The 15,786-nt window shown below is 47.1% G+C and overlaps 1 protein-coding gene across 2 annotated transcripts in view; it reads right to left on the reverse strand.

Moving 5' to 3' along the window:
• Nucleotides 1-2,671: 2,671 nt before the first annotated feature.
• Edem2 (ER degradation enhancing alpha-mannosidase like protein 2) overlaps nt 2,672-15,786 on the reverse strand; it is a 30,542-nt gene continuing 17,427 nt past the window's right edge. For both annotated transcript variants that reach the window (XM_006988255.4, XM_076570960.1), the window contains 5 exons: nt 13,596-13,737; nt 11,467-11,591; nt 9,047-9,191; nt 6,005-6,126; nt 2,672-3,252 (listed from right to left, as the gene is read on the reverse strand). In XM_006988255.4, the coding sequence (XP_006988317.1) occupies nt 2,752-3,252; nt 6,005-6,126; nt 9,047-9,191; nt 11,467-11,591; nt 13,596-13,737 (1,035 nt within the window). In that variant the 3' untranslated portion in view covers nt 2,672-2,751. The remainder of the gene's footprint in view (nt 3,253-6,004; nt 6,127-9,046; nt 9,192-11,466; nt 11,592-13,595; nt 13,738-15,786) is intronic.

Raw genomic sequence — 15,786 nt, forward strand, 5'->3', positions numbered from 1 at the left:
AAGTCTCCATGTCATTATTTGGGAGCTGATGGTACAAAGAAAGACTCGGTACATCATCCCTCTACTCTCTAGTGAACGTTCTTCTTCCCAGGAGGTCCCTCTCCTATTTTCATGTCTTCTCTTTGTGTCTGACCCATTGAGTTTAGAGTTGCTTGCAAGAGTGTGTATGGGAGGTATTTGCCAGCCTAAGAGCAATCTATCAGTACCTACACCATGGAATAGAATATAAAAGGCCCTTTGTGTCTGGCTTCTAGCTAGCATGAATTCTCAAGATTCGCCTATATTGTAGCGTTTGTCGGAACTCCATTTGATTTTGGGGTTGAATTGGTAGTCCCTAGCCATCTCTGTTGCAACCTGCTGTCTTCATTGCTTCTTTCTTCATGTTACCAGCTTAGCCCGCGTTAACAAAGTGGCAAGAAAATCTATAATATGGGAAAGCTACAAGACAACTCTCTCTCGTCAACAAATTGCAATTGTGAGAATTTTCTTTTCCGTCAAAGGTAGTTAGCACAACAAGGGCAACTATTGCCTGGACCTTGCTTTCCCCTTCGCTCTGATTAGTAACTATGTCAGATTGTGAGGTTGAGTTCCCATCAACGGGATGAGACATGGTCGATATCCATGTTAGAGATAAAAGACAGAAGCCATATTGGCCAACATGCTCCCTAGCCCTGTTTGGGTTCTGATGCACCATTTTGCAAAAAGAAATTGGCAAGTTACTTTTGCTTTGTTTGTGTATTCTTTTGTGGGACACTGAGATTATTCTTTTTCCACACAACAAAAATAAAAGATAAGGGGGTAGGGTAGAGGCTAAAAAGATGGCTCAGCATTTGAGAGAGCACTGACTGCTTTTGCAGAGGACCTAGGTTCAATTCCCAGAACTCACATGGTGGCTGCCAACCTCTATAACTCCAATTCTAGGGGATCTGATGCTCTCTTCCAGGCTCTGTGGGTACCAGGCACAAACGTGGTGCACAGATATACATGCATGCAAAACACCCACACACATAAAATAAAGATAATAAAAAAAGATGAGTGGAAAGTGGGAAAGGAGAAAGGGAGCGCAACAGAGGGAGGGAGGGAGGGAGAGAGGGAGGGAGGGAGGGAGGGAGAGAGGGAGGGAGGGAGGATTTGTATATCAGAAGACACTGCAGAAACATTCTAATATCCAAAATATGAGCTCTGTTTAGATTCTGATTCAATGATATACAAATTTACACAATAAGAATTTTAAACATGAATTAGTTATTGAAGGTCTTAAGGAATGGTGCTCATTTTTGTAGTTATGCTTTGGTGATGAGTTCTGTATCTTTTTTTTGAGACAGAGGCTCACTATGTAGCTTAGGCTAGCCTCAAACTCCTGATACCCTGCCTCAGCCTCCTGAATACTGAGACTATATACATGTCTGCCATGTCCACCTTCCCAGATACTTCCATTTTGGATTCTACATAATATTGTACAGAAATAAGTGAGGTTGTTTGTAAGCCTACCATCTTTTTAACATTTATTTATCCATTCATTCCTTCATTTGTATGCGTGCGTGCGTGCGTGCGTGCGTGTGGGGGTGGGGGGGGTGGGGGGGGTTGTGGAAGCCAAGGTTTCTCACCAAATCTGGACAAGAAGGCAGTCGGCAAGCCCCGGGAACCTCCGGTCTCCACTCCCTAGTGCTGGGGTAGAGGGTGTGTGTGTGGCCACAGCCAGGTTTTCCGAGTGCTGGGATCAGAACCCAGGTCCTTATGCGTCTGCAGCAAAGTGTTCTCACCACTGAGCCATCTCTCCGCCCCAAGTCTACCATCTTTGAAGCTAAATGTGTTGAAGTTGAGTGGAAAGCCCACGAGGAACTGCCATTTTTTGGTTTTTCCTGATGTAAAGATTCCCCTCTGCCAGAAGACCCTCCCAGACCACCCTACCTAAAGGTTGTTTAGTTCTCCATTACTAACACAACACCCTCTCTTCTTTCATCTCTTCTTCTTTTCCTTCTCTTCTTTTTGGCGTGTGTGTAAATGTGTGTTAGCTCCAGAGATTGACATGAGGTGTCCTCCTCTACTGCTCTCCACCTGACTTTGGGGACAGGGTCTCTCTCACTGAACCCAAATCTCACTAGTTCAGCAAGACTGGCTGACTACTGAGCTCAGGGGTCCACCTGACTCTTCCCTCACACACACACATCGCCCCCAACCCCAGCACTGTGATTACCACTGGGCCTGGTTCTTCGTCGGTGCTGGGATCTCAACTCACGATTGCGCAACAAATGCTTTACCAACTGGACCATCTCCAGCACCCACTGACTGTTCTTCACAGAACTATGCCGAGGTCCCTTCACATACTCAGCAGTGGACTTCTCTCTACCAGAATTGAGTTCCAACAAGAATAAAACCGTGTTTTCTTTGGTTGCTGCTACTATCTGGGGTTATGGCTGGCACCCAAAGGTGCTTAATAAACCTCTATTGCCCGGAAGGGCACATGGATAGAGGGGCAGTTAAAGGCTGAAAGCACCTGTTGGAAAAACCAACAAGGAAATACTGGCAAATCATGTTCTCCAAAGATGCCAGAAAAGGAAGAGAGATTCAACTCTTAGCCCTGAGCCCTGGGGGCTGTGGAATTAGATTCATGATTGTTTAATACAAATTCTTTTTTTTTTTTTGAGTGAAATCTCAAGAGTCCAGTATGTAAAACCTGATAGCCAAAAGCAGATTTATTATTTTATAGCTTAGTCTCAAAAAAATAAAAATTAAAAAATTATCCAGTGGTTATGAGGAATCTAGGAAAACCTGGCCTAGCAATGCCAGTTTAGAGGTGAAGGGCTGGCTAGGGCAGCTGAGAAGTGGGGTTCTCTGCTTGGCAGACTGCTTCTCCCTTGGCTGGTCATGGTTTGCAGGTGAGGAGGGTGTGCCTGGCCCTGCTGGGGGCGCCCAGGGTCCCGAGCTCATTGTCTTTCTCTGAGCTCTTGACCTGTTCTGCTTGAGAGAGAAGAACTCCCTCATCAAGTCCTCCACCTCCCACTGCTCTTCCTTCAGCCTCCGGCAACAGTGCAAGGCGGCGGGGTCGATGGGGTGAGCTTCCGTGTTGAAGATGTAGCCCCCAGCTCCCAGGATGCATTCCCCATGCGGGGTCATCACAGAGTCAAAGGTGGAGCCGTTGTTGTGGATGAAGTTGTTTGGGTGAAACAGAAGATAGAGGTATTTCACAGTCTCGGCCAGGAAGAATGACTCCATGCGGTTGTCCAGCTTGTGGTCCCGGAGGTCCTTGATCTGTGTGTGAGAGGAAGAAGCGAGTCAGAAGGGCACCATCGTTTGGGAGTCAGGGTCAGGCAGCCCTGTGTGTAAACCGCTGAAGGCCTTCGGGTGAGTCACTTCTTGGAGATGCACTTTTCCAAGTCACCATCTCCTCTCACTTGAGTAACGACAAACTGGGCTCCTGCGTCCATCCTTCCCTACGGGACACTTAGACCGCTGAGTCGGTCAGGTCCTTCGGGACCTGCCCCTGCTCCCTCTCTGCCTCACTGTTTCCTACCTGGATCCTTTCCTTGCAGCTCCAGCCACCAATCACAGTCTCACCTGAGGGTCTCTGTGAATATTTTTAAACACAGGTCTAAGGAAGTGAGGGAGCCAGGTATGAGGCTGAGAGGGGAACAAAACAGTGCCTCTGCCTCTGCCCCTCAAGGCCTCTCTGAATTCCCTGAACTCTGCTGTGGTCTCTTTAACCCTTTGTAGCCATTCTATCACCTATTCACATTTATACAGACACATGGATGATAGCTACAGATAGATGTAACTCCTATCTGATATATAGTGTAGAATCTAAGAATTACTATTATTATTAAAGACTGGAATAAAAGAACTTGTATTGGCCACCGGACAGCTATCAAGGGAAATTTGGCAAACTGCAACAATGAAATCAATGTAGCTTATGAATTTATTATTAAATAAATTCTAACACTGTGGAAAGAGATCAATGTGTCCATCTGTTTCCAACACAGTCCTCATGACAAATGGTGACACATATTCCTGACCTGACCCTTCCTTATGAGAGCATCAGGTTTTTACTACTGTGAAGAACTAACTAGGGGTTGGCTATACAGAATTCCAAAAGTTCACAGGCAGAGATGAGTAGGATAATTTACTACAAAGGCTTACTTCTAGCTTCTTAGATTTACCAGTACATTTAAGTAAAATTAATTCTCAGTGGACATTTAGCTTACGCAATACTGTGACTCAAGTATGGACTCAAAGACCAAGTCAGATTTTCTTCCCTGTTTGACAAAGATTCAAGGGCTGTTCTCATATGCACCTTGGGAAATCTCCCAGAGGCTTCTTTTTCATGGAAATGAGCTTAGCTTTCCCAGTGGACTTATCGCTTTGGTTTTTCAGAGAACAGAACATACTGGAAGCCAAAACAAACCGTGGCTTTACTAACCCATTCACCACAGGTCTCTATCACAAACTGAGTCTAGCAGGAAATGGAGCTCAGTTGTAGAGTGCTTGCCCAGCATACATCAGGCCCGAGGTCCAACCTTTAGCACCGTAGAAAGAGAAAATGATCTATCTATACTTTACCTATAAAATATCAACACATTACAAAATTTTGCAAAAGTTTTGTCATTTAGTTTTGAAGTCCACATCCCAACACAAACTCTATGGACTGTAAGAACACCCAGATTATTTCCTTAGACATCTGTTTTGTGTGTCTACAGCGGCTGCCTGACTCTCTCCTGTCGGTCCTATGAGGATGGCAGCTCTCTCACGGAGCAGCCAGTGCACTGCTTCTAAAGTACAATCAGATCGTGGCCCTGCTCTGCTGTGGCTCCTGCCCCAAAGCCCAGTCTCTCCTGTGCGTACCAAGGCCCTGCCTCATCTACCTCTGCCCCTGCTTACCGAGACCTCCTCTCCAACCTTCCTCCTTGCTTACCCTCCTCTGATCAGCCATACTAGCGTGCTTTCTGTTTTCCAGACATGTTTTTATTATTTTTCCCAACTAAAATGTAAGCTCAGGAGAACAGGGGTCCAGGTCTGCCTGTCTCTAATCCATGGACTGTATGGCACATGACAGCCATCCAGAAAATACCTATGGGAACAGCACAACTGTTTATTAAGGAGTCCATGTTTGAATGCAGGGCTATGGGACTCTAGATTGCATCTCTTAAAATTCATTTTAAAAGCCCTGGGACAAAACGTTCTACAAAGCCCGTTTTGGTCTTTTTGTTTGTTTGTTTTGGTTTTTGGTTTTTTAAAGCAGGGTTTCTCTGTGTAACAGCCCTAGCTGTCCTGGAACTCTCTCTGTATACCTTGAAGCCTTTCCTGGAACTCACTTTGTAGCCCAGGCTGGCCTCAAACTCACAGAGATCCTCCTGTCTCTGCCTCTCAAGTGTGGGGATTAAAGGCGTGCGCCGCCACCGCCATCAAAACCCCATTTTGTGAAGCACAAATTCTGACAGACAATGACGGCTGGTGCAGAGGTAAGCCAAAGGCTTGAGGTCTAACCCGCCTTGGTAGCCAGGTCCACACCATTTGTAAAACTCAGTTAACTATGACAATTCCAGTAACTACAAAAATTTGGTTTCCAGAAGTAAATTAACTTGTCGCTTTATAAGCTTGACCACCCTGCCTGGGGTGGGGTGGGGTGGGGTGGGGCACGTAATGGCCACCAGGAAAGATGTTTATCAGTCCACCTAACATTCTTCAACTGTCTACTCACTGCTTACCCCTAGCAATGACAAACTGCAGGCCAAAAAGAAACTTTTCAACTTCCTTCCACTCTCCATCCCTGTGTCCTGTAACTACACCAGCTTATAAGAGGACACTGGTTCCAGTTCTCACAGAGGCCCCTCTGCAGCTCTCTCCCCAGAAGGCCTGTACTGTCTAAGTCACTCGCCCCTTGCCCGTCTTTCTGCCTTGCTGACTTTTCCCACTTCCACTGGACATGTGTTCAGGGTCTACAACCACTCCCTTCTGGTGCTAATGCTCCAGCGCTGTGTGGAGAGGCAAGAGGCCCCACAACACTCACCGTTGCAAATCCGCACTCCACCTTGCTGATTTTCTCAATGGACTCCACAGCATCTCTCCCGAGTTCTAAGAGAGTGGGATCCCCTGTGGCACGGTAGAGGTACATTGCGCTCTCGATGAGCTCTGTAAAGCCAAGCACACCTTCTCAGGAGCTGAGCAGGCATGGCATGGGGCCCACTCAGGGGAGGCAGCAAAGGATCCTCCCCTCCATACCTGGTCAGCAGAGCCCCCACTGGAGAGAATCATGGCATTGCCTTCGAGTCTACCTGGCAAACTGCAACCAATGAACTCCCTGTAGCTTATAAATTTATTATTAAATAAATTCTTGACATTGTAGAAAGACGGAATGTGTCCATGGTGAGTTTTCGGAGCCAAGACGCACAAATCCTGAAGCTCTGCTGAATCCAGCAGACTCCCGTGCCACAGAGAAAGAGGTAGGCAGTTCTGGGACAGAGACGGCAGCAGAGGTTGTGACCTGATCCACAGCGTCTGCTTCCTCCCTGACTTCAGTAGTGCACATGGCTGTCTGACCGGCAACTATTCCCAGCAGTGATGTGATAAGAACACCATGGAACCCAGGGCCATGAAGGAGCACTTGCCCAACATGAGCAAGGCCCTGGGTGCAATTCCCAGAACCACAGAAAAAGAAAAAATATTAATTAAGAAAAGTTAGCTGGGCGTGGGGGCACACACCTAAAATCCCAACCCTTGGAAATGAGGGTAGGACAGTCAGGAGTTCTGAGTTATCACTCTCACCAGTACACACGTCCAAGGATAGCCTGGGCTACATGAGACTATGGGAAGGTGTTCCAGATGCTCTGAAGGGACACCACAGCCCAATGCTCAGCCAGGTTCCCTTTCCTAAGCTGGATATTAGCCAAGAGGAGGGGGCCCAGGTGAGACTATTTACCATTAAATAAAAAAAAAAAGAAAGAATCTATTTCTTTTAAATACATGAAGAATTGTTATGGGGAAAATGATTTTGTGCTGTGACGGCCTTGGTAGACAGAGTGAGAGCTCATCATAGTTTTTTTTTTTTTTTTTTTTTTTTTTTTTTTTTTGAGTTATTTGGGGACAGGGTCTCTCTATGCAGTTCTGGCTGTCCTAGAACTCACTTTGTAGACCAGGCTGGCCTCCAACTCACAGAGATCCACCTGTCTCTGCCTCCTGAGTGCTTGGATTAAAGGCGTGTGCCACCACCGCCCAGCTTCCTTATGTTTTCTACTTCAGCACCAATTGCTTCTCAAATCAAAGAATTTCTCTCTTCCCTCCCCCAAGTTCTCCTTTCCCGGCTCTCTCCCTTCTGATAGAAACTCTAGCTCCCACTTACTCACTCATCTACTCAGTTCTGTAGTGCTGGAGAGCAGAGTCGGGGCCATGCACATCTAGGCACACCCCCTACCACTGAGCTGTGCCCATAGCCTCGTCTATTCTTAATTTGGAGAAGGAGTCTTCTGCCTGTCTCCTCAGGTCTCCCTCCCCTCACTCTCTCATCCCACAGGCCTCTAAACAAGTGCTAATCCAACTGTTCACATTCTAGGGCGCATTCCAGGGCCGACAACGCACACACGCACGCTGCACGCACCAGCAGAAAAGACAGTGCTCTCATGGGAGGCCTCCCTCTGCTGCCAGCAGCTGGCTGGGTCAAGGCCAGCTTTTTCTCTTTCTCACACATGGGTCTAGTGTGGGAGCCAATGCTGTGCTGTACGTCACCCCATCGACTCTGAAGGACAGTTCAGGGAAGTAAAGGCCCTTACAGAAGACTTTAGATGAGGCTCTGTAACTGTCACCAAAGGCTCACACTAGAGTACCATGCACTAGCCAGACTAGCTACAGAAAGCATCTTATCTCTCCAACTATTGTTGGGGGGAAGGAAGGGTGACTGAACTACGAGCTCCTAGAATTCCTGGCAGTGATATGTACTTCCCTCTAGAACCTTCCTGCCAGCCAGCCCTGCAAATAGAGCAGGTTGCCTCCATAAGCAGCGAGCTGTCTCTGGTGGTGACTAGGCCAGGACTGGAAAACCACTGGATCCAATAACTGTAGGAGGGTTTCAGTTAGAAGACCCCTCTGAAGTTCCAATGCTGAAACTGCATCTAAACGTTTGACATGCAGTCACAAACTTGGGTTTATTTTATCCCCTGGTAACAATAACTATGACTGATACTTCCCAGAAGTCTGATGTTTCCCAGGAGTCTTCTTTTAAAAAAAAAAAATAAAGCCATGAGAACAAACGTCTGAGAAACACCAAGAACAGCAGCAGCCCTGGCAGTCCCTGCGTGTGACCACTGATCCCTCTACTAATGTCACTGTGTTCCTCTCTCGCCTCCCAAGGTCCTGCACTCACTGGGGTTAGAAGTGGAAGGGGGTGGGGCAGAGAACACAGAACAGGGGGAGGCCCTAGGAAGGCCAGTCTTATAGCTCAAAGGGAATTCGGTGGCAAGGGGGAATGGGCAGAGACTACCATGCCGAGACAACCATAATGCAACCTGACTTAGACTAGGCTGTGGGCCTGCCTGCCGACTAAGCTCGGCCTCTGTCTCCCCTGTCCTTCCCTCCTTAGTTTTTAACATCCCTGCAAAGAATCAGAGGACATCAGAGCTGGCAAGAACTTAAGATAGTGTCCAGTGTGTGGTCCTCTCCTGGATTCTGAGCTGCCAAAGGCCAGGGGAATGAAACTTGGTGGCCTAAGGTCCTCCTGTAGAAGTGTACTTTACACAAACCACTCACAGAAGTGGCCTACAGTTTGTGATGTCCTGGTGGTGGAAGTCCCCAGGACTCAGTCCAGCTGGTATCTCTCTTTTTTCTCATTTCTCCAAGCTTGAAAGAGCACAGGACTTAGACAGGAAACCTGGGTTCTGGTCCCAGCTCCTGCCTGGGCCAAGCCACTTCAACCTACCAGAACTTGGTTCCCATACCTAGTAGGAAAACCATCAAGAGCCATTAGAGAAGAAAGAAAAGTAGCCTTGGGAGCGCCTGTGAAGGGTTGGGGTGTGGAGAACCAGAGCCTGCAGGTTGGCCACGGACCAGGCACACCGCTCACCCGGTCGGAGTGGATAGCCTTCACGCTTCTCCACAGTGTATCCCTGAGGAATGTTGTAGAATTCTGGCAGTCCCCCGAATTGCTTCCATACAGTGTAGTAGTTGAGGAAGGTTCTCATGGCATCATCAATATCCCCAATAAGGCTCTGTGGAGAAGAAATGGTCAGCAGGTGAGCAGACTCAGGCACCGTGTCCACCTGTAAAACGTCACAATCAATCAGTCTCAAGGGAAAGAAGACAAAGCAAGCCTTGGAAGCCAGAGTGCTACTGACTAGTCCTGAGGTTGGTCACTGACTCTGTGCAGCCCTGAGCCACAGAGCGAACCTCTCTGGGCCTTACCTGTAAGACATAAAACTCAACACCTAGTCACACCTTGTTGAGGACCTGAGATTAAGTCTCTGGACCTTCATGACCAGTGTCTGCTACCAGTCTTACTTTGGTGAGCTGATCCAGACTTCTAAGCACAGGGGGAAAGGCTACTGTTAAGACTCATAAGGCTCCCACACCTCCAACAGACAGCCATGTCCACCTTTCCAAGTTTTTTATGCAGAGCTAAAAAAATGAGTGTGTTTTCTTCTTATACAGCCTTTTGAACATGCTGCTCTGCACTTTCCTTGTTCATTCAACAATCTATCTTGGTTTTCTTCCATGTAACAGAGTGCCCTCCTGTTTATACAGCTGCACAGTAGTCGGTCACCTAGACCCAAGTTTAATCTGTTCTATAACCAGACATTTGGCTTGGTTCCAGTCTTTTGTCATTTGCTAAAACAATTAATGCTACAACAAATGCTGCCTATACATTACTTCATGCATATGAAAATGTATCTGTAAGACAAATCTCCAGAAACAGGATTTGTGAGTCAGAGGATATGTGTTACTATTAAGTCTATTTAAAGAATCCTTTCTTTTCTTTTTAAGACAGGGTCTTACCACATGACTCTGTCTGTCCTGGAACTTGCTATGTAGACTAGGCTGTTCTAGAACTCATGGAGGTCCACTTATTTCTTCCTTCCAAGTGCTGGAATTAAAGGCATGTGCCACTATGGCCAGGTCACTTACCTATATTTTAAAATTCTACTTAAGAATTTGAAAATTTTAATTATTACTCTTACTGGTTTACTGTAGTGCAACAGCAATCTTTATTTCTTTGTTTCCTTGACTCTCCGTGTGTGTGTGCATGTGTGTTCCTGGGCTTGTGTGTGTACAAGCGCGTGGAAGCCAGCAGATAGCCTCAAATGTTGACCCTTAGAAGATGTCCCTTTGTTTTTTTGAGACAGGGTCCCTCACTGGCCTGGAGCTCCTACAAAGCAGGTTAAGTTTAGTAAGTTCCAGGCCAGACAGGACTACATAATGAGGCTCTCTCAAACAACAAACAAAACAACACAAACACATTTCCAAACTCCACTTCCTCAACGGTGTTGTGGGATATTTTATCACACTGTGTAAAGATGTGTCACTGTGACTGGTTTAATAAAAAGTTGAACGGCCAATGGCTGGGCAAGAGAGCTTAGGCGGGACTTCCGGCCAGAAAGAGGAACTCAAGGGGATGGATCTTGGCATGCAGGAGACGGCAGCGAGACACTGAGGGAGTCAGACGTGCATTATCAAGGAGAGGTAACAAGCCACATGGCAGAATGTAGATCACAGAAATGGATTGATTTAAGTTTTAAGAGCTAGTGGGACAAGCCTAAGCCACGGCCAAGCATCCATAATTAATAAGAAGTCTCTGAGCCATTATTTGGGAGCTGGCGGGCCAAAAGGAAGTCCAACTACACACCACTGTTTCCTGAAAGCAGTAGGCTGTCCATTCTCATAGCCTCTTAAGTGTCTTTCTCTCAACACTTGGGAGGTAGAGGCAGGGGGATCACAAGTTCAAGGTCGTCCCCCATTACATAGTGAATTCAAGGCCAGCCTGGGATAGATGAGGTCCCGTCTCAAAACAAAACAAAAGCAAACTGAAGGGCTCATTTATATTTCAAACTATTTTGGTCCATGAACTCCTGTGGCACCATTGGTATATGAGGTAGGCTCCAAGGCCCCCTCTAACCACAGCTCCATCAGACTGGATGGGGAAAAACTCAGGACGGCGGGCAGAGCGGGCACTGTGTCAAGGAGGGGACCTGAAAGAAACGCCCAGTGGAAAAGCAGCTCTGGCCAGTGGCTGCTCCTACCTGGTCTGGAGCAACAGCGCCCATTGCTGAGGTGGCTCGACCCACAGCCAGCGGGAGCTCAGCTCCTCACCGCTCCTTTGGAAAGCCTGGGTGGGAGAGTCACGTATCTGTCTAACTCGCTCCAGTTCTTCCTTCCACACACTGCCCCGGCGTCCTCAAGCAACTCAAGTTCCTTATTTGATACATTCAAATAAGCTTGCTGACATCAGCACACCACAGAAAACCGGTCACTCTCTTTGACAAGTCATACCTGAAGACCAGGCCAGTAGGCCTCCAAGGACTGGAAGACTGGCATGGACACGGTGCCCTTGTACATCTGCACCCAGAGGTACCAGTCATCGAAGTGGGTGTAATTCCGGATGGCTTTGCTGTACTCTGCAGCATGGGAGAAGAGAGAACGGACACAGGTGATTGACGAGACAGACCAGCCTTGACAACAGAAGGTGCAGAGTAGGATACACCGAGGTGAGCACACTAGAAAGGAACATGGGTTCAAAATGCCATGCTCAAATTCTTTTCCACGTGCTAGCCATGGCCTGGGGCAAACTTTCCCATTCTCAGCGTCAGGTTTATTATACGTTAAATCGGGGAAGTGATGTTATACACCTCGTGAGATTATCCAGTCATTCACTCATTCAACAAATAAGTACCGAACAGGTATTCAGTTACCAACAAGACAAAGCCTCCCTCCCCGACATGGAGCTGACACGTCAGGGGGAAGCTGAGCTGCCATTTCTCCCCTAGGATGTGCGTCCGTCCAAGAGGACTTTAGTTTTGTCTTCACTGTGGAATCCCCGCCACTAGCACAGTGCATAATAAATATACATAATAAATGTTATCTGGATGGACAAGAACCAAATGCAGACACAAATTCATAAGCTATGTAAAAAAAAAATGTAATAAGCATGAAACAACCCAGGCTCAGACAGAGCTTGGCCCAGCTTGTCAATGTTACCCAATAATTATGTGCCAAATAAATTAACAGTGGCTGTAATAACTATTACTGTGAGCTCGACAAGCCTGCATGATAATTATTACTAGGTCAATTTTTACTAACCAGATAAATGTGACCTACTAAGTATAAAGGACTAGGAGAAACCAGAAAATGAGTAAGGCACAGGGCACATGCTGAAGGCTCTACACTGAGGAGGAGCACCCTGCTTCCTAGGTAGGATGTGTAAACTAGGTTCTGAAGGGAGGATAGAAGATGGACACATGAAGACAGGAAATAAAGACACACCAGGAAAAGCAAACATCTTATGAAGTAGCCAAGGGGTAAGGAATCCAGACCACAGTTGGAGAACACAGTGTTTCAGGCAGCTCGTAGGGGCTGCTGTGTGTGCAGGCAGGCAGCTCCTAGAGAATGCTGTGTGCAGGCAGGCAGCTCCTAGAGGATGCTGTGTGCAGGCAGGCAGCTCCTAGGGGATGCTGTGTGCAGGCAGGCAGCTCCTAAGGGCTGCTGTGTGCAGGCGGGCAGCTCCTAGAGGATGTTGTGCAGCAGTTTCCTCCAAGATTAAAACCTTCCATATTGGAGGGAAGCTCATTAAGACACAGAATGTTAGAAACTAGTGAGGCAACAGGATGTCCTAAGAGGAGGCGAGACAATGGGCAAACTCAGAAAGCTCAGGAAGTTCCTGAAATCAACCAGATACACGGGGCCCTGCCCTCACCAAGAATATATAAGCTGCAAGGGCTGCTAAAAGATGTTCTCTGGTAAGTGAAGTTGCCTGGAAGAAGTAGAGAGCTGCTAATAGAAGCAGAGATCAGCCAAGCTGCCTGGCGAGGCTCAGACCACTCAGGCTGCCTGGAAGAGACTCTCCAGCCTGCTGAGCGGCTTGCACATTAGGTAGTATGCTCCAGGCTTCTATGTCACCCACGCTGACTCAGTTGGTGCGGCTATCTTTCAGTCATTTCTGCTCCGTAAGCACCTCTCACTTACTTCTCTAAGTAACCCCAATAAAACTCTGGTTCACCGAATTGGATCTTGGTGGTATCCATACTTTAGTCTGTCATGGTTTCCCATCTGGGGTGAGTAGCTGTTTGTTCATGTCTCCCCAGGAATAGTGCCCCACAACAGATAAAGGGGAAAGAGAGAGATTTTAAAGTTATCCTCGGCTACAGAGAATTTCAGACAAGCCTAGGCTACATGAGACCCTGATTCAAAACCAGAATAAAAAAGTAACAAAAACCAAAAGAACAAAACCTAAACGAAACAAAACCATAAAAGAGAAAAAGAAAATCTGAAGCGGTGCAGGGGCATCAGGAGCTTCCAGTGGCTCTGAATGCAGAATGGACAGATTCCATTAGACTTGACGTACACAGTAAAGCACAGTCAACAGGAGAGTCATAGAAAAAGCCCCCTTCCCCTGTCCCCTTTACCTAGAAACATAGCCATGAGCTTCTTATCCTGAAGAAGGATGGCTCCTTTCACCAGGTACTCAAAATAGGAGTCCACACCAGCCCCAATGCCCGCATCCTGGGCCACCCATTTGCCAGTGAGCACATCGATGTGATTGCCAACCTAAAAGAGAAACACAATCCTAGGAAGGACCAAGGACAAAGAACAATCTACTTAGTGCTCTGACTGCCCAGTCAGACGCCAGGCCAGCACCTTGGTGTTTCCTGAAGCCATGCAGGCTATGGCGAAGGCCATGAGGCTGGGCCACAGCATCCTTCCTGCACATCTCTGCTGCGGAGACACAGCTCATGTACATTTGAAGGGACTGACTTAGCACACTAACCAAAAATGACAAGGAAAAGAGAATGATCTCAAGTAATCACTCCTTGCTTAGGGTGAGTGTAGATGAGAGATTGAGAAGCTGTTTCTGGAATCTGTCTCAGACTCAAGGCACGAGTCTGTGACTCCAGTGTCAGCTGAGCATGAAGCTCAGCAGGAGGGTACCTGCTGAGCATTTGCAAGGCCCTGAGTTCAATGCCCAGGATCAAAAAGCCAAAAGCAAAATAGCTCATACAAACACATTTACATGTATGTGCTGAGTTCCCCGCACAGTCCTCATCTCACTATAACTAACAGATTTTTATCATTTTTTAAATTAATATTACTATTTTTCTTTTCCTTCCTTCCTTCCTTCCTTCCTTCCTTCCTTCCTTCCTTCCTTCCTTCCTTCCTTCCTTCCTTCCTTCCTTGTTCCCTCCCTTCCTTCCTTCCTTCCTTCCTTCCTTCCTTCCTTCCTTCCTTCCTTCCTTCCTTCCTTCCTTCCTTCCTCTCTATCCATCCATCCATCCATCCATCCATCCATCCATCCATCCATCCAGGGTACACAGGAATGGCAAAGGAGGGGTACAGACAGACAGGGCACCAACCAAGTCCATCACAGTTCAAAGGTTGGAGCAAAACCTGCCTGCATTGGACTAAAGATGTTACCATGAGCCTCCAGAATGGCATCTGAAGGGATTTTCTGAATCCTCAGACAAGCTCCACTCTCTGAGGTAACTTCGCCCCAAACTTCACATAAAATCACTTTTAAACACAAGGAGCTGGTGGCGCACGCCTTTAATCCCAGCACTTGGGAGGCAGAGGCAGGCGGATCTTTGTGAGTTCGAGGCCAGCCTGGGCTACCAAGTGAGCTCCAGGAAAGGCGCAAAGCTACACAGAGAAACCCTGTCTCGGAAAAAAAAAAAAAAAAAAAAAAGGAAAAAAACACAAGGAGCTATAGTGTCTCAGCATAGTTTGTTTTGTTTTGCGGTTTTTCGAGACAGGGTTTCTCTGTGTAACAGCCCTGGCTGTCCTGGAACTCACTCTGTAGCCCAGGCTGGCCTTGAACTCATAGAGATCCGCCTGCCTCTGCCTCCCGAGTGCTGGGATTAAGGGCGTGCACCACCACCGCCCGGCCAGCATAGTTTTTAATGTGTTAGCATCCCTGCCAGAATATCTGGAGAACCAAAGAGGTTGAATAACCTTGAAGCAGGGCCAGGATGCGAATCTAGCCCTGAACTGAACCCAGTGTTAGTGTGCTGACTGCTCTGAATCAATGACTGTTAGTGTCACTGGCTTATCCCTTTTGGGATTTGAAATTATCTTTGAGGATTAGCTGCTCCAGAATATGTTAAATATCCACTTATTAATAGGACTGGAGGGAAAATGAAGCCCTAGGGTCAAATATGCTTGGGAAATGTTAAGCAAAGCTAAAGAGGTTCCTTTACCATTGCATTTAATAACTTTTATTCTGTTTAAGTTCTTTGTGACTCTTGTAAAAAACAACAACCAAACCCTGATACCATATGCAAGAATTCCCTAACTGAACTGCTCTGTAATTGTGTTTTCACAGAAAGGCCACTCAACACCTCTCAGTACTGGTGTTCTAGAAAACAAGTTTTGAAAGCCGATAGTCACTAGAGGGGTCAGGTCAATCTATGGCCAGTGAGTCAGGGGTGTGAAGTGTATGACGCCTGCCTAGAAGTAAGAAAGGATCAAAGCATGACATGGCCCTGCTCCCTCCAAGGATGAGCAATCTGCTCTTCCCTCCTGTGCTGGCCGGTTTTATGTCAATTTGACACAGCTAGAGTCATTCTGGAAGAGAAAACCTCAACTGAGAAAATGCCCCACTAG

This window comes from Peromyscus maniculatus, chromosome 4, assembly GCF_049852395.1.
Source record: "Peromyscus maniculatus bairdii isolate BWxNUB_F1_BW_parent chromosome 4, HU_Pman_BW_mat_3.1, whole genome shotgun sequence".
Lineage (NCBI taxonomy): Eukaryota > Metazoa > Chordata > Mammalia > Rodentia > Cricetidae > Peromyscus > Peromyscus maniculatus.